At 43.0% G+C, this 18,843-nt stretch overlaps 2 protein-coding genes across 2 annotated transcripts in view; both read left to right on the top strand.

Annotated features, from left to right (window-relative positions):
* Positions 1-5,975: 5,975 nt before the first annotated feature.
* On the top strand, positions 5,976-12,918 carry LOC106814241 (thioredoxin-related transmembrane protein 1-like). Its single transcript, XM_014818542.1, has 8 exons — positions 5,976-6,168; positions 6,665-6,826; positions 8,758-8,886; positions 9,322-9,367; positions 9,751-9,852; positions 10,257-10,379; positions 10,512-10,626; positions 11,126-12,918. The coding sequence occupies exons 1-8, from the start codon at positions 6,014-6,016 to the stop codon at positions 11,170-11,172; spliced, it is 879 nt and encodes a 292-aa protein (XP_014674028.1). The 5' UTR covers positions 5,976-6,013; the 3' UTR covers positions 11,173-12,918.
* Positions 12,919-14,453: 1,535 nt separating this feature from the next.
* The window catches only part of LOC106814212 (cytochrome P450 18a1-like), a 6,683-nt gene continuing 2,293 nt past the window's right edge, over positions 14,454-18,843 (top strand). Inside the window, exons 1-6 of the mRNA XM_014818514.1 lie at positions 14,454-15,338; positions 15,687-15,857; positions 16,415-16,601; positions 17,049-17,227; positions 17,654-17,871; positions 18,376-18,595. Of these exons, the coding sequence (XP_014674000.1) occupies positions 14,633-15,338; positions 15,687-15,857; positions 16,415-16,601; positions 17,049-17,227; positions 17,654-17,871; positions 18,376-18,595 (1,681 nt within the window). The 5' untranslated portion in view covers positions 14,454-14,632. The remainder of the gene's footprint in view (positions 15,339-15,686; positions 15,858-16,414; positions 16,602-17,048; positions 17,228-17,653; positions 17,872-18,375; positions 18,596-18,843) is intronic.

Raw genomic sequence — 18,843 nt, forward strand, 5'->3', positions numbered from 1 at the left:
CTCCCTTCCGGATATGCTCCGGAATTGTTTACAAAAATTTGCCACGTACAATAAACGTCAATAAAGCACAGCATAATTAGGCAATATTTAATTTATTATGAATATATATTATACGTATTTACAGATTCATCATGAACACAATTTTGGCATATCAAGAATAAATAGCACATAATTCGCTGAAATTATGTCGTTTTCTAAAGAACATCGGTAATACAGGTAACACATCGGCTTATCAAAGGCATTATCTTAATCATCTATGAAATCCTCTTCACAGACTACCGTGACTTCATTATTGTTGTCATTTGTATTTTCTCACTTACGCGCTGTTCTCGTTTTCATAATCCTCTTCAATCTAGACTAAGATTTACCGCCATTAATCCGTCATTTCTGAAGTTTCTTGCTGTTGCATTCCCGCCATCCCGTCCTCCTGTCCGATCTTCGACTCGACCTTGTCATAGTCCTTAATTTTGGTTTTGATCTTGGTATCTCGTCATTTATCACTGCGTTTGGCAGCACGGCAACCACGGACGTCGCTTCTTCCGCAGTAACGGACATAATCGAGGGCTGCGCGGACAATATTGATAGGACGGGCTTGTCGGAGCCAGAGCTGAGAGCAGTGATGGGGATGTCGTCGCCATCAAATACGGTTGTATATTTTGCTGCAGGAGGTTTCTGTGAGGGAACTTGAAAGGGCCATCCTCCGTGTTTTGGAGATAGAGCTCCGTGAAGCACGCAGCATCCCCGCCATGCGAAAGGTGCTGAAGGTTGCAACTAAGGCGCTGATGCGCGGCAGGAAGAGCTGCCGGCACCGCGTGTTGTCGCAACGCATCGACAAACTCCTCGAACTTATCACCAGCCTAAGTAAAGACCTACGCGACAAAGGCAAGCTACACGTGGAGGGCAGCTCAGTACCCTCATCAAAGGAACCTTGCGTGGTGTGTAGGAGCACCGTATCTACCCTGAACCAGCAGGTGAAAGCAGCGCTGCGCCTCGCTGAGAATGAACTGATCTGCTGCAAATCAGGATGCGGCGGCCGCCTACTGAACGTGCCCGGCGACGGCTCGTGCTTCGTCTACGCCATCACGGTCGGCGCCAAGCTGCACGAGCACGGCAGCACTGCCAAGCCGCCGCAGCTTCTCCGGGAGCTGATCCTCAACACAGCAAACAGCTGCGGCGAGCTCGACTGGCTCACGCACGAGGACAGAAGAGCGCTGCCACTCGCACTGGCCGAGTACGCGCAGGGCAAGTACGACAGCGTGCTCATGGACATACTTCCTCGCTTCGTCGACCCCGTCATCGGCGCGCCGCTGCGCATCATCTGCCGTGGCTCGGGAGACTCGCTGTTCGAGCTGCCGAGCCGGACCGAGCAGAACGCCGCCACGTCGCACGCCGACAGGCACTACGTGACCGTCTTTCTCGACAATGCCGCCGAGCATTATTATGCGTTCGTGCCGGCGTCCTTCTCTGATGAAGAACTGCAGGCGGCGACGCAACATGCTGAGAGCTTCGTGTTTAACGAATTATTGTAATTTATACATCTGTTCATGTGTTTTCCATTTTCCGGGGAAATCGTTTTCTACTACACTGATGCTAATTAATGTTATGCTTCGGAAACTGGATTCTTAGTTGAATTAAGGTATAATGATGTGATGGGGTAATGCATGTAGAATAATAACATCGCAAAAGTGCTTTAAATTAAAATATTGAGGTAGTATAACAATATACATACGCACCAAACACCATTACACATTTAAATACAATAGCATCATATAAATGTCTAGGTAATACGATGGAATAGATACGAAACGTACAAATAAAAGCAATGTCGTCATTCTATTTAAATTCAATAGCATAATATTAATATAAATTAATATTACGCTTACCTGATCTTTACTAGTGCCTGACTTCACTTGCTTTCGTGTCTTCTTCATCAGCAAAGAGATAGCTTTTTTCATATCAAGTTGTTCGATGCCATTACAGCATAGTCGCCTAGAAGAAAGTGGTTGGCCCACGATAAAATATATAATCTCAATATAGAGACTTATATGATTATACAATATCAAGAGCTCGGAACTATTTTTACGAACTATAGTTCATTGCCGTTTGATAATTATTCGTTGCTTGCAGATATTGTGCTTGTTACTAGAGGAATCAGCTGATATATTGTTGTTATAATGATTATGAATTCATAATATTTATTAATGATAATTATATGATATAATTATATATATATATATATTATATATTAAATAATTATATGTTATTAGGAGAAATATTATAGATTTTTCAGCCAAGCATACTAACTCTCTCTAACAAACGGCTAAAATCTGGATAATATATTTGCTTGAGTGTTAGCAAAACGTATTCAACTTACCGAAGCCCACCGATTACAGCCGTCTTCAATCTATTCATTTTGTGATGTTAATGACCAATTAGCTATGAATTTATTATTTTTCTTATCTCAAATCACCTTCTTGCACACGCGTTAACCAAACAATAAGTCAACAGATTAAGAGGTTGCCAAGGAACTGTTGCGACGATAATACGCGCATGAACAATGCGATAATCTGGACCATCGTGCATTGCGCGCATTGTGGGATGAGACAGCTAATCTATACATCATAACTTAATTCATATAAAATTTAAAATCATGCAGGTCTTAAACAGGTCTCGCTGATGCTGATACGTAAATCTAGGCTCTATATGTGGTCGGAGCCACGGTGTGCAGATATCTATCTAATCACAGGTAGCCTATTGTATAGTCAATTCATGCCAACTTTGACTCAGTAACATATTGGTTCATGATCGATATATCTTTTTAGCCAGTTCAGGCACCGTTGTCTTATTCATTCTTACACACGCGCTCTTCTCGTACATTTATACATAAATTGTATAATCAATTCCTGCCAACTTTGGCTCATGGTAATATATTCCATCCTGTTAGCCAGTTCACGCACCGCTATATCTTTTTTATTATCACTTACGCGCTCTCTCCGTATAATATACGTTATATATATATATATATATATATAAAACTCTTCTCCAATCTATGCTATCATTCAATGTTCGTCACATCTAAAGGTTCTATTCCTACCGTATCAGCTATCCCGCCTTCTTCCAGATGAATCCTAAACCCGTGGCCACAGTCATGATTAGACGGATATGACATTGGCGTTAAGTTTGACTTCGAGCTACGCGTGGACATTGGTGTCGAACTCGTCCGCGTCAGTGGTGACTGCGTTTGGCAGTACGGTAACCTCGCACGTCGTATGTTGCGCAGCAATTACTGAATTCTCGTTGCTCGACAGCAGTTTCGCGCTGGTGTTACACGCCGACAGTGTGCACAAAACAACAAGACGTACGTTAGTCTGAACAGTCGTGCGTAGTGCGCGTTTTAAGACAAAACCACTGAGTTATGTTTAAATCAGTTTAATAACTTACAAAACACTATATAGCTAAACGACAGCTGATGGGAATTGCAGTATAATAAATAATTGATTAAAAATTAACAATAAAATGGCACTAGGACTGCAGAGTATATACTGCCGCGGCAACGTCGAATATGTGGTACGTTCTCTTTCTGAAAGTTTGCGGATAGGTCCCAGAATTGTGCATAAAAACGACCCACGTATACATAAAATGGATAATGTTAATCTCAAACTAATATTTCGGATGACAAGTAATAGCCATTCGCGAACACAGCCCTATGTAACATATTGTACAGAAAACTCAAGAAGATTACACGCAAACTACTCATGAGTATATGTGCCTTCTTTGAATGTGTAATTTTAACAAAATCTTTTTTCTTATTTGAAAAGACTAGACATCCTGGGGCACAGGTCGTACAGATATGAATAAAGACTATACAGTTCATAATAATGAGTCAATCATTGGGATATAGGCCTACATAATATTCATAAAGCTACTCCGAAGTGTGTGCATACTGGCTGCTTTACTGGTTTAATTTCACATTGTTGTTTTATTGAAAATCCTGATCACGCGGGGCACACAACCCATGAAAAATTCGAGAGGACTGGTTATATACTTTATAAGTATTAAAGTGAAACATTGGGATAGACATAATAGTTAGCCAGTGGCGGGTCTAGAAGTGAATTCTATAGGTGGGCGAATCGTGCTGGGGGGGGGGGAGGGGCGAATCATGCGAGCTCAATGGCACGAAGCGCATGAGGGGAAGGGTGTTAGGCTAAAATACCCTTGCCCTGAAAATTCTAGGGAGGGGGCGACCGCCCCCTGTGCCCCCTGGATCCGCCACTGGTTAACAACAAACCACTCAGGAATACGGTCTGCGTTAAATGTATAATTTTAACCAAATATTTCTGTTGCAAAATTCTTGTCATGCGCAAACGCAGATCGCACGTTATATAGTACAATTTAGAATAATTCAAGAAGTCTGGGCGCATTCTAATGTGAAATTAAAAGTAAGGAGTAAAATTGGGCGCTCGTCGTGCCTGGTAATGTGTTCTGTCAATATTTCGGATCCGAAAAAGCCTGAGGAAGAGACATATGCCCTCGAAAGCTCGCAAGATGAAAAAAATTAACACATTATTCCATTTTATCTATATTTTTTATTATATTTATATATATTTAAATATATCCAATGCTGCGTATACGATACATGATTGGACACACCATAGATATATAAAAACACGTGAGTTTCTATATATCTTTAGACCACTGAAATTAATAACCCCGTAACTACTAACCTCATAAAGATTGGTCGTCGGAGAGACTATATCGAGGACCAAGAGAGACACAACTGATCAAATAGACAGATCAACACTGCGGATCGCGGTCGAAAAAGCTTCAAATTTGCAATTAACTAAAGAGGAGGGGAGAGAATTCCAATACGGAATGGCAGAATTAAAGAAGCTAAACTGAAAAGGATCCTTTCACACCCGTCACACTTTGAATATGGTACGCTTGATGATCACGTTCAGATCATGATCGAGTGCTACGAATAGGCTTCATTAAGCCGGAGGGAATGGCATCTTCGCCTGGCCATGACAAATTCGATGTAAGGTAAATTTTAATTATATATAGGTTTTGCATGGAGAAAGCGGACAAGAAGAAAGCGGCCAATCAAGTTCAAAGAGGCCCCCGAGGGGGGAGCACTCCCCCCCCCAGTTAAAGGTACTGGGGACGTGCTGCTGGACAGGGTATATTTTCCGAACATCATTATTGGCACAGGGTATATTTTCCGAACATCATTATTGGGACAGGGTTATATCTAGATACCTATACCCATCAAGCTGATATTGACCTAATATTCGCAAAACAATATTGGGCCAATATCATCAAGCCAATATTGGACCAATATAGGCAGATATTGGTTCACTATAGGCAGATATTGGTTCACTATAGGCAGATATTGGTCCAAAATTGGCAGAACAATAGCCAGGCCGATATTGGACCAATATCTGCCTATATTGACAGGAGGACAGGACATAACCGAAGTGTGCAATATTGCAACAGGGTATACTTTTTAGTGCAGTATATTGGGACAGGGTTAGGGCGCGTGTATTTTAGGGCGCAAAGCGGTTTGCGACAGGGTCAGGTTTTCAAGGTCCCCGAGGCACCCCCCTACCCAGTTGCCCCTTCGCCACGCCCCTCCCCCCCTCCGGGAAAGAAGCCAATCAACCTCAGAACTATTATGATAATTTTTATAACTCCGCTATTATATACAGCTCAGGAGTCAGTCCTATCAGATATATATATATATATTATATAAAGCGCGTGTTTGTATCCACGGTGCTATGGACATAGACTGGTACTCGCTCCCACCTCTCGGCTTAGTTACTCGATGGGGGAATCGAAGTGGGAGCGAGTACCAGTCTACTATGGACACACCTATTTGCTCAGGTCGTGGAGTCACTAGTAGTAGACGGGAAACCCGTCCCTACACTGTGTTCAGTGTTCTATGAACCAAGGCCTTGCTATGAACTAACGAATCGGCGATCGTCATTTAGTCGTCACATCCGGTCCACTTGGCAACATGGCTACTAACGCTTCGGCTAAACTCTCTGTGTTTGTAACCTGTTTAGTTATACTTTTCTCTGTGGCTTCTGCGGCAGGGAGAGCTAAAGGCGCTTTGCAACTCACTGAGAATGACTGGAGACGGATGTTAGATGGAGAATGGATGGTTGAATTGTAAGTATCGAGATCCAAACATTTCTGTCAATTACTGAATTAGGACCCGTCGTTACGTTCTAGATCTTAACATAGGCTTTATATTTATAATTACATAGCTTATAAGTTATATAAAGTTATAAGTTAGCTAATTATATAGTTTTATATGGGGACGTAAAAGAACCACTGAGGGCGCAAAGGAACTCTGGCTGTGACCACCCTCAGTGCCATTCGGCTAAAAAAAGCTAACTACCTGGCTTTACCCAAGCTAGGTCACACCTCATGGCTAGCTATAGCCCTGGACGTTAATTCCTTACGGAATGTCCCTGCGTTATAATCCACGTAACCGTGGGCTACGCAGTAAACTATCCAGATCCAGATAATAAAGGTAATTCCTCTGTCACGGGCGTGTCAGTTGTCTTGTGTTATTTTTGTTCCTAATCAGGCTAATGTCATCACTCATATGGCTTGATAGGCTGCACTGCTTCACATCACTTTATTTTACTTTCATATGAAGTCATGCTCCATGGTGCCCAGCATGCAAGTCACTTGAGCTAACCTGGAATGATTTTGCAAATTGGAGCGACGATCTAGGCATCAACGTTGCACAAGTTGATGTGACAGCTAATCCGGGCCTAAGTGGCAGATTCGTTGTTACTGCCTTGCCAACTATATTCCAGTAAGTATACCGAATATTTTGTACCTTTCCTTAGGCCAAATTTTCTTAGCAGGTATCAAGTCTCCATAAATACTCGTTGAATTTGGCATTTTCAAATGTTTCAAGATTGTGTTAATGTTATATGAGTCAATTTGATCAACTTTGTCTCTTTCCATCTTGCATGTAGTCCGTTAATTGGACCTTGAAGACTAATATATTTATGAGGTTATGAAGTAATGTTAGAGTAAAACGAGAAACAAACCTGGTTTTGTTAAACATGTCATTGAGATAAAAGACATGCTGAAATGATCTGTAATGTCAGAACATGCTAGATACAGGCTTTCATTTTTAAGGAGCGCGATCGCGCATCATAAAAGTGGTTGAAATCGCACACCAAAAGTATGTGTATTCTGTTGAAATAGCGCTCCATAGAGTTGTCAATGTAGGGGGGTACAAAAAGGTTAGCAACACACAACAATTTGTGGTGTGTAAGTAACTGAACGTATGGCAGAGGTACAGGTTACTACCCTCTGGTTTATACAACTAGACAACAGCATCCAAATACAGGTACCTACACAGTAGCCACAAGTTACCTGCTCGTTTTCCACTATACGTGGCGAGAAGTGGTTTTCTGCCGACATGGTCGTAGGGCTGGAGGGGCTACATACGTGGCTACTACGTACAAGTAATTTGGCTAGTTTGTTGATGGATTGTGATGATATTTCATGCTGAAATATGCAGGTACATGGATTAGAGTCTCTAAGGATGAAGATCAGAATAAATAAAATAAGTTTATTTTTACATCCGATCAACTCTTTTATTAATCTGTGTGCTAGTGTTGGGTTGTTGGATGAAAAGAATGTAATCATGACGAAGCCATTGAATGAATGAAGGTGAAGATGAATGATAATCAGTGGATTGACATTACATCCCAATTTTCGTTTTGGATTTCACTCTAGACTGAGGATTGGTCATGATTCCACCATCACACCCCTCAAGGAGCTTTTCATCATCCCTTTTAAGGGTGTGATTTTTAGTGGAGCTCTCCATCATGCCTCTTAAGGGTGTGATTTTTTAGTGGAGCTCTCCATCATGCCTCTTAAAGCGATCATTGCGAGTTTTTTAGTGTTTATTCTCACTGTCATGATGCCTACCGTTGTTGCTTGAGTAACAGTAATTGTTTGAAATAACAATAAAATGTCCTAGAACCGCATGCAAAGACAAAATCATGCACGATTACAATTTTGCATTCTCTTGTTGATTTTCGCTGTCATGTCTCGCACTTTCTCGCGGTACCGCGAGACGTCAACAAGGGTGCAGTAATGCAAAAATCGCACCGGAGATATTTTTGGTAAGATGTAAACACAGAGGTGCATAGTAGCGTAACATAAACAAGAGTGTAAGTTGTAACCTCATAAATATTAGTCTTCAAAAGTCCTAGGGACTATAACGAAGACAGAGAGAGAAGTGGATCAAATCCTCGTTGCGTACGGCCAGCGAGAATACTTATCACACACAAATAGATGCCCTTTTCTTTTAATTATGTTCGCTTGTTTGAGACGCCATTTGTGATTTTTGAAAGCCCTGACTCGAAAAAATTTATTGCTGGCATGATGTGGTCAAATCAATTTTTCTATGCTATAACTGCATAAAATATTGGTGTTTTGAATGTTGGTGTAATCGGTGATATTTTCGCTGTCAGGTGAGACTATATTCAGCTATATTTAGTTTTTCTCAGCAAAATTCTCGCAATGATCGTTTTAAGGGTGTCATTATGGAGCGTGAAAAGACCCCCTATGGTGTCCTAGGGGAGTCATTAGTAGTCCTCCTATACTTTTCAAATCTGAAAGCCTGTAGATATAATACTATGCTAGATATATACCTGCTCTCTTTAACCAGTATTGAACGTCTGTCACAATGCCTGTAGTGTCATATGTTTGCATTTTATACAGTGTAAAAGAGGGTGAGTTCAGACAGTACAATGGGGCTCGAGACAAAGATGAGCTTATTACCTACATCGAGGAGAAAAAATGGTCATCTGTAGATCCTCTACCTGCATGGAAACACCCTGATTCAATCCAGTATGTAATTACCTTGTAGATCGTAATTAACTTGGCAATATATTTTTCATGTGTTTCTTCCTGGTTGCCCTATACTCCATCTGCATAGGGAACTGGTAAGAATATAAGATTTGAGTCGTAATCTTGTGAATTTTAGTCCATATTTGAACTTTTCTTTTTCTTCTTCCTCCTGCTCCTCCTCGTCGTCTTCCTTCTCCTCCTCCTCCTTTTCCTCCTCCTCCTCCATCTCCTTCCCCCTCTTCTTAATCCTCCCCATTATCTTTCCCCTCTTAATATTAATCACTGATTGATTTAACACGGTGAGTGTGTATTGAGTTCGTAAGGAAATCTCATGACACAGATTTGTAGGTCTGGGATCACTGTAAACTAGCATGTCATAATTAACATCATGTTCTGTTGTCACATTAATTGATGATTGCATGTTGGTTTTTGCAGCATGGGAGGCCTTGGTCTTTTCTTTAGGCTATCCATGTTTCTAAGGGTAAGCATTTATAGATTTGTAAAAAATGTTTAATTGTCATGAAATTTGCAAAACATTCTTCAGTGCCCACATTCAAAAATGCAAATTTATCAGTTATCAATTTTACCATCTTGGGTACAATTTAAACTCAATAAGTTTTTTCAGTAGTAAATATAATCTAAAATACAAACTGTTGAACTGTAAAACCTACAAACAGCACCTTTGTGTATGTGTTTTGCCTATGTATTTTTATACTAATTCTATTCTCACCCACCCTATCTCCATTTCTTCTAAAGCTGCTATTATTATTATTATTATTAATATTATTATTTAAATAATATTTGTTGGCTGTAACTGCATCCAGCCATAATTTTAATGTAACTAGTGTACTCTTTTTACTTCAGGCATTGCACACAACCTTGATGGACGAGTATGGACTCCCGTACTGGGCTTCTTACCTGGTGTTTGCCATCGGAACGATCATAGTTGGATCCATTCTCGGTCTGGTATGCTTCTTCTTCTTCTTCTTCTTCTCGGGTCACTACACTACACTCGGCCTAGCCACTGCAGCACACAGGACCTGGCACGGTGGTTGAAAGCCTCAAGGTCTCCAGGGCTATAGGGCTCTGGTAATAGGGGGCATTTCAGGAGATGTCCCATAGTCTGGTCCTCCCCGCAGTCGCATTCGGTTAGGCCATCTTTAGTGTATCCCCATTTCTGCATGAGTGCCCTGCATCGACCAAAACCTGTCCTGAGGCGATTTAGGCATCACCACGTATGCTAACAACTATCTAGTCTGAAACGGGAAGCGAGTTCTAAGTCCACGACATGCGTGGTTCGTTTGCGGTCTTCGTTGTAGACTGATCAAGTTTTGGCAGCATGTTACATTGGCTCCTACATCTCATTACAGCTTATTGTGTGCTGCATCGACTGTGTCTTCCCTGCCTCCAAAGTATCCACAGCAGATGCCAAAAAGAAAAAGGACGACGATTACCAATCGGGGCAGAAATCAGGGAGCGAGAATTCAGCCACGGCAAGTGTTATATCATGACACAATATATTGCAGTGAGATGCTTTGCGTAGACGTGGTTCAGCAGGCGTGACTTCTATAATTTCTGTGAACAGTTAGTGTCCGTGTAGTTTACATTAGTGTATTCACCCCCAGGAGGCAGATGATGAAAGCTCCAGTAGAGATAGCGAGGACGCTATTCCAGATGACAGCAAGGCAGGTGGAGATACCAGTAAGAAAGATGCTGGTTCTTCCAAAGCTGGGCACACAGGTGAGATGTTACAAATTATTTAGTGTGTGAAAAAGAGTACAGTGAAGAGAAAGTTTGGCTAGCTATCATAACCACAGCTAATAAGTACATTTACAGAGTTCAGATTATATATTATAAGGTTATAGATAAGAAATCATAAAACTAATACTAAGATAAAAAGCTGTAAGTAATCAATGGTACTCAATATGCAAACATACTATTTATTATATCTAATCAATATTGTGTTTAATTATGTAATATGTATCATGATCATATATATCTTATTATATGTACACTAATTCAAATACTTTATAATTTTAATTATAGTGTTGTAGTTTATTTATCTTTGAAAATGGTTTGAAGTGGGCTACTCATAAATAGATCCTGTTTAGGACATGGATGCCAATTTTAAGTATAGAAATGATCTGTTCTAGGTGACAAATTAGTGACTACATCTAGGTTAGCTGCTGTAATTATTAGTAGTGAACGTATTAACATATATGTTTCTACCATTATTCAGGCTCATCGCCAAGGAAGAGGAAGACCAAGCCGAAGAGGGATGAGTGACACTATTGACAAAGATGACCTCAGTGTTTGCTTGTGATAAGGACGTCTGCGGGTGATGATATGAAGGAGATGCGTGCCAAGCAATCCAACATAATGATGCTGTATGACCGGGATGAGTATCGCGCTGGACAAGTGGTAATAAAGGGTGCTATAAGACTGCGTTTTGAAAATGCTTGTCCTGCGCGAACTCCCATCGGGGCTGTGTACAGACAATGGCACAGGCATTTTGCCATAGTCCCTGCTGAAACCTTGTACATTACCCATAGGTTTTGGTTTTATTGTTGTTGTAACTTGAAAACAAGCATGTTTAGGAACAACTTTAGGACTAGTCGACTGACCCGTAAATAAAAAGGTGCATTTTCATACAAGTGTATCACTCAGTGTCCCCAAAGTAAGTGTATCATATCAGCATGAGTTGGTAAGATAACATGCATCATTGCTTGATTGAGTCTAAATGCACTACTCGTTACATACATCTTCAACTGTTACTATTGCACATAAAATTATCTAACACAACTTATCTGTTGCATGGATTGTTTATTCACCTTCCCTGAAGGGCAGGAAGTACATCAACGCATGTACTGCATGCCATACACGTGATAAATTTTTTTTTTAACATTCACAATTTTGGGGGGATATATGTAAATGTACATGATCTCTATTATCTTGTTTATTGGTATTCTCTCTAGCATTTTCATCACTGATCAATGAAGGTTTGAAATATATTGTTTACATACTGTTTGACGTATTAAAATACTAGTGTGGAGCAAGTTTGACCAAGTAATTATTCTTGTCTTTGGTAATACTACTTAACTGTACAGCGGGTGAAATGTGCTTGCAGTCATGTTTTTTGACATATCAATTTAGAGATTTTATTTGTTATCTAGTTGTGTGTTACAAATACAATCTAATGCTTAATCAAACTTGCATGATGAAATGAGAAAGATTTTGCAGATTTGCTTGATTAAAGAGAAACTTTGTGTTGCTGAACGTACACGTTAACTGTACATTCATTGCTTATATAAAGCTGGTGTAAGGAAAATTCACGTATGCCTGATATACTTCTCATATGTTCCTAGATGTAACCAGGAGTCTATCAATAGTATTGATAGACTCCTGATGTAACCACTGAAAATAAGCTGCTTGGGTAAAAGTGTGATCCTGTATACGCATTCGCCAGAAAACAAATACAACTGTGTAGTGTTTGTTTTTTGATTCTGCGATCAATCGTTTATTTAAAAAAAGGAAATTGGTGCGATAAGTTGTATTCTTTATTCTTAGGGCATTGTACAGTAGTGCAGGAAGTGCAATGATGAACGGTGATTGGGAGCACAGTTAGGGTTAGTAATATGTGGCCTGTATAATCAAATGAATCTCGACTTCTAGCAGCTATAATGGACGAAAGATGTCGAGTTTATGCACAATACGTTATTGCTGTTCCTAGCATGTGTGAAATATTCCAGCATTTTGATGGCTTTGAGTTGGTAAATATTCATTGTTAATTTTGATATCTTTTATGTATGGTGACCGTGCAATCATATCAGCAGTGTTCCCCTAATACCGACTGCTGTTAGGTTAGTCTACATTAAAGGTATGTCTAATCAGTGCACTGAATTTCGGGAACTTGTGGTTGTTAGGGCTGGTTAGGCTGGTTGTAAGGGCTTTGCACAAATGGGTGTATATATTTTGGTGTTTGAGGTTTTCTACTGTTAAACGTGTTTATATGTAATAAACAGAAAAAAGGTACATACGGCGTTATCTGGTTTAGCTATGCTGTCCACCTGTCTTCCTTATTTACATGCACAAAACTGTATATTTAAACTGTTTGTATCGTCATGTTGCATGCACATGGATAGTTATGCCAAAGTTTCTCTACGTATATATTTTTTAGAGCAAATGAAGTTATTTAGTAGGGTGGATAAGCACATGGATTGTGCACTTTTGGTTAGAATTGTGAAACTGCACACTCGTACTACACGAAGTCCTGAAGATTTTCTGATATAGTGCCAACAGAACAGTGCCACCTGGTGGCGTAAATGGCCCTCTGATAGGTTAACAGGTATTGCGTTATATCAAGAGCATATTAGGAAGCTGTAAGCGTATTATTATGCGTGCGTGTGTTTAACAAACGTTAAAACGTAGCTAAGCTATATAGTCGCTACGGGCATTGAAGCTATTGCGACATGTCTAAACGCATCGCTGTGGTGTCACAGTTAAATGAAATAGGTAATTGTGCTGCCGTTGCACATTTAATCGCTCTTTGCACACACGAAATCATTAGGAGGTGACAAAGTTAGCAGGCGTAGTTCGGCAGCATTGCAATGCTCACCAGTGGTATTAATTAGTACCTCATTGACGTAAGTCATTGCTTTTCATTAAATTCCACTCCCCCGCTTCTTTATGAAAAGGGGGCCGTGCCAATAACAATAAGACTGATTGCATCAGCAAAGTTGCACAGGCGGGAATGCCGAATGGGTAGGCGGGAGTTTGTTGTTCAGCGCCACCATCCTACAATGACCTGGTCTCGCCCACTCCTTTGTATTATATAACCTGTTGTGGTGGGGACAGGATAAATACTGTTTCCCCGCAGCGCTGCATCCTGTGGGTTGGAGGGAGGGTGTAATATAGGCTGTTCCGAGAGGTAGGAATCGTTTAGAACGTAGGGCTTGGTTGCACTATATAGTCATTCAACGTCATAGCATTATGTTCAGACTGTGCACTGGCTAATGTTGGGCTGGAATTCTGTTGATTCTTATAGAAGGGTTAGAGGAGTATAGGAGTGGGCTTTCTCACCCCATTACACGCCTACACCCCCACTCCAACCGCGATGGACGCCATCATTCACACGGAAAAGCCGCTTACACAATGTGCAGCAACTGGTCTGATCTTCTCTCCCGCAGTCTTCGTGACAAGCCAGAGTCTACAGGTTTGCCGTCTCGTGCGGCTATCATAAGTACACAGCTCACCTTCCGCGACGCAAGCGCCAGCGCTGCGAGATGCGTTTCATCAGTTCTACACTCGGGCACATCTAGTGCGTTCACCTTGTGCTGTTGCAGTTGTCTGAAGTTTGCACCGGCATCGCCAATCTCATCCTAATTACAGGCATCGAGGTTAGAAGAAGTTAAGAGGAGAATACGTAGAGAAAGAGGGAGAGAGAGAGAAAGAGAGAGAGAGAGAGAGAGAGAGAGAGAGAAAGAAAGCGAGACCGAGTAAAAAGAGAGAGAGAGAAAACAAGAAAGAAAGAGAGAACGAGTGAGAGAGAGAAAAAACAAGAAAGAAAGAAAGAGAGACCGAGTGAGAGAGAGAAAGAAAGAGAGAGAGAGAGACAGCTAAAGTGTGAGAGAGAGAAAACAAGGGAGGAAGGCAGAAAGGCAGAAAGGAGGAAGCGCGAAAGGACTTAGAAGCATTAGAAGACTTAGCCAACCACACAGTCTCCATCTCGTCTCCATCGCCGACGACGATGATTAGCGCCTTAAACACCGACGCCACGGATCGCCTGCAATCAGCTTCCGCAAACGGTCACGCGTCGGCCGCGACGTGGGAGACGTCGTCGGCTGCGTGCCAACCGTCGGCCGCTTCGTGGGAGTTAACGAGGTGGGAACCGTCGGCCGTCGTCTGCTTGCTGTGCGGCGCGCTCATCTCCGTCGCTCTGGCGCTGATGCGCTCGTACAGGCCGCCGGCAAACCTCTACTCGTTCGCGACCGTAGTTATCGGCATGAGCCTCGTTCCCAGCTGCCTCGCGGTGTTTGCGGATGACACGCTACCGGCGGCTGCTGTCCGGGAACCGAGTAGTTTGCCGTTCGCCGAATCCCTGCCGATTCTCGCAGCGGCGCTCGGCTCGGTGTTCTCCGCGAGAATCTGCGTCGTCGTCGCCATAGTGATCGGCGCGTTCCTCGCGCTGATGCCGGCCGCGTGCCGCACGCCAAACTTCCCGCCGGGTCCCGCGGGGCTGCCGATACTCGGAAACCTGCTGTCACTCGGCACGAAGCCCCACCTGGCGCTGGAGAGGCTGGGACGCAGGTACGGTCCGGTGTTTCACGTGATGATGGGCAAGCAGCCGATGGTGGTCGTCACCGATTACAGGCTGATACGCGAGGCGTTCAGCCAGCCAGCGTTCTCCGGCCGGCCGGACATGTACCTGTTCAGAGCCATCTACGAGGGAACAGGTGAGGAGGCGTAATAGAAAGAGATAGATAGAGAGAAGAGGCAAGTGAAATGTTTGTGAGGGGTGAAGGGACTACGCGCGATGTAGTGGAATAGACAGAGTAGTAACTGAAATAGATGGGGGAAGAATGAGAGAGAAGGAGAAAAAGAGAGAAGAGGAGAGGGGGAGAGAACGAGAAAGCGGAAGAGGAAGAGGGACGTAGCCCGAGTGTGTGCGAGTCTGTATGCTCGCGTGCTTGTTTGTGTGTGTGTAGATGCGTACGGTGTGTACATCTTGTCGTGTGAGAAGTTTCTATTTCGGCTACAACGCAGGTCTATTTTAACACTATACACAGAGTTTTGCTCGTCAGCTTCAGAGGCATTCTTCCCCGGCATCAGCTTCGCGCAGGGTCACCTGTGGAAAGTTCACCGCAAGTTTGCCATGTCCGTCATGAAGTCCTTAGGAGTGGGCCACAGTCGTCTACAGTCACTTATACAGGGAGAGGTGGATGTACTATTGAACAAGCTCGCAGCTTACGATGGTGAGACGTAATAGAAACATCGGGAAGGTATTTCAGGAAATTCTGGATTGTTCGTAGCCGTGGGAATGTTTTATGGGTAAAATTCAAAGTCGATTCATATACATGAGCACTGGACCACGCACTAACCCTAACATAATTCAATATTTTACGTTGTTTATTCATCGGGTGTCGTCCCTTGTTGAAACACATCTTGTGACTTCTCATTTGAGTATATACCGGGGAAAACATGCTATGATGTGCATTTGTAACGATTCCCAGAACTTACGCAATGCAACGGTACCGACAAGCTGTTCATGACAGTGATGATGCAACTAGTGCGGCATAATACAGGCACACGTATAGCAGCTACCAGGAGTAATTAATCTCATACGGTAATACACACATAACCTATTCCTGCATTTACACGCACACGCACACACATTCGCACGCGCGTACGCACGCACGCACGCACGCACGTACATACGCACGCACGCACGCACGTGCACACGCACATAAACACACAGTAGATGTATTAGTACGGCCATGCTCAGAGGTGCGGCGTTGCGTCATGTACACAGGTGAACTGATAGACGTTCACGCCGACCGCTCGCTGGCCAAGTCCGCTGCTAACGTAGCGGCGGCACTAGTATTTGGAAGGACACTCGATCATGAGGACCCAGCCTTCCACAACTATGTCGAGATCATGGAGGAGGGTTTCTCGTTGATCGGAGTTGGCAGCATCCTCAACTTTTTTCCCTTGCTTAGGTTAGTATGAGATATAAGTGTTCCAGTCTTGTACACTTTCTCACCGGCTTAACGTAGTTGCACCACCTATACAATCTCTATGCATTCATCACAACTAATAGTTATCGTGGCTTTCCGTAAACACGCGGAACATGTACATATGCGTTTCCCCGTACAGGATTATGCCCAGCTAGTGTGTCTGTCTGTACTCACTGCGTCACGTTACTCACAAAATGCACATACGGTGCCGAGGATTTACTTCGTGGTGATTGCTGGGACGGTAACCGTACCTATATGCATTGCTGGTCGACAAGTAGTACGGCTACCGACTACGGATTACAATATAGTAAATATAATAGACATATTATGTCTATTATATTTACAGTACCCGCTGGTTTCACCTAAAGTTTGCTCTCTCTTCGTTTGATATGTATTTTCCTATCAGTTTATCTTCGTGTTTGTCGACAGGTTTGTGCCGGGGCTCAACTATTCCCTGAAGAAGCTGCGACAAAACTCCGCCGTAACAGATGCGTACTTTGAGGAGTTCATCCGCGAGCACAGGGCCACCTACGATCCGGTGACGACGCGTGACTACGTCGATGCGTTCCTGCGTAAACAGGAGGAGGACGGAGGAGAAACCTTCTCAGGTAATAATGCGCTGGGCAGGAAGGCATCCCATCGGCTGTTGACGGATATGCAAGCATCCAACTACGTCCATCTCATTACATCCTATCACATGCTTACACATCACTTGCGGGTACATGCCTACGTTGGCACTCCGACCGCACTTGATCGTGCTTCTACCCCATTCAAGATGTAGACGACAGAAGAACGAAGGGAAAATGGGGCATCATATCCCGATAACGTTGGACATCGATAAGAAACTGATCGCTTATCCGAGAGCTTGATGACGATTTGCCGTACGCATCACTGCTGACATATACCGACCGATATGATATCAAGAGCTAATCATATTATTATAAATTTATATTAACTTTTTATTTAAATTAATAATATTATTATATTATAAACAATTAGGTATTATTAGCTGTTGATAATATGCATACTCGCAGATATCAAGCTGGTTCATATAATCGGAGACCTGTTTGGCGCCGGCTACGTGACCATACATCAGACGATCCTTTGGGGCATCTTGCTACTCTGCATGCATCCGGACGTGCAGCTCAGAGCACAGGCGGAGATCGATGCAATCGTTGGCCGAGATCGTCTGCCAGGGTTCGAAGATCAGCCGCATTTGCCGAACACCGAATCCACAATCCTCGAGATACAGGTACAAGTAGTGCCCCGGTCACTTAATTGCTATACACTCTTCACTCCCCGTTCTCACTCCGCCTGCATGCAATACTTCCGTTCACGCTCCGTGTAATCTGTTTTATACCGCATCGTTATAGCTTACGTTATTTGGCGGTGTTCGTTATAATTTTTGAAAACGTTTCGTCAGGATTTACAACTTGGTGATACGAGATTTGTTTAGAAAATGCAATTCTAATGTACCGGATTGCCTCCTGATAGTTGTTTGGAAATTGTTGTCAGGAACCGTTCTAGAATTTTCTTTTTCACCGTATTCTAACCGTTGTAAAATTTGTGTAAATAGTTCTGTTCCTCGCTATTCTTTACCCTAGCCACGTTTCCACTTTATCGGGCACTCTTCCAAACCGTGTTAACTGGACCAAAAAGTCCATGTTAGACGCGAATGTTCTATAATTACACGTATAGCGTCCCCCGTTAACTCGCGCCTTTACTTCCAATAATGACCGCCGCGTCATTCTTGCAGAGGTATGCGAACTTGCTTCCCATGGGGAGCCCACACGCCACCACCGAGGAGGTGCAGCTGGGGGGCTACACCATCCCCGCAGGCACCACGGTGGTGGGACTGCTGTGGTGTGTGCATCGCGACCCTCGCGTCTGGAAGCTAGCCGATGAATTCAGCCCCGACAATTTCCTGCAAGATGGAAAGGTGTTTAAGCCCGAGGCATTCATGCCCTTCTCCAAAGGTGAACAAAGTGTGGAAGTCTTCCATGAGTGGAACAAAGGTCGGATGGATGTTAGAGATAGAGCGAGAGGGGGAGTGAACGAGAGAGAGAGAGAGAGAGAGAGAGAGAGAGAGAGAGAGAGAGAGAGAGAGAGAGAGAGAGAGAGAGAGAGAGAGAGAGAGAGAGAAATGTAGAGGGCACGAGTGAACGAAGAGAGATAAGAAAGGGAGACCAACATGCACCACACGACACAACCCACACACAATCAC

The sequence above is a fragment of the Priapulus caudatus genome, unplaced genomic scaffold (genome assembly GCF_000485595.1).
Source record: "Priapulus caudatus unplaced genomic scaffold, Priapulus_caudatus-5.0.1 Scaffold25, whole genome shotgun sequence".
Classification (NCBI taxonomy): Eukaryota; Metazoa; Priapulida; class Priapulimorpha; order Priapulimorphida; family Priapulidae; genus Priapulus; species Priapulus caudatus.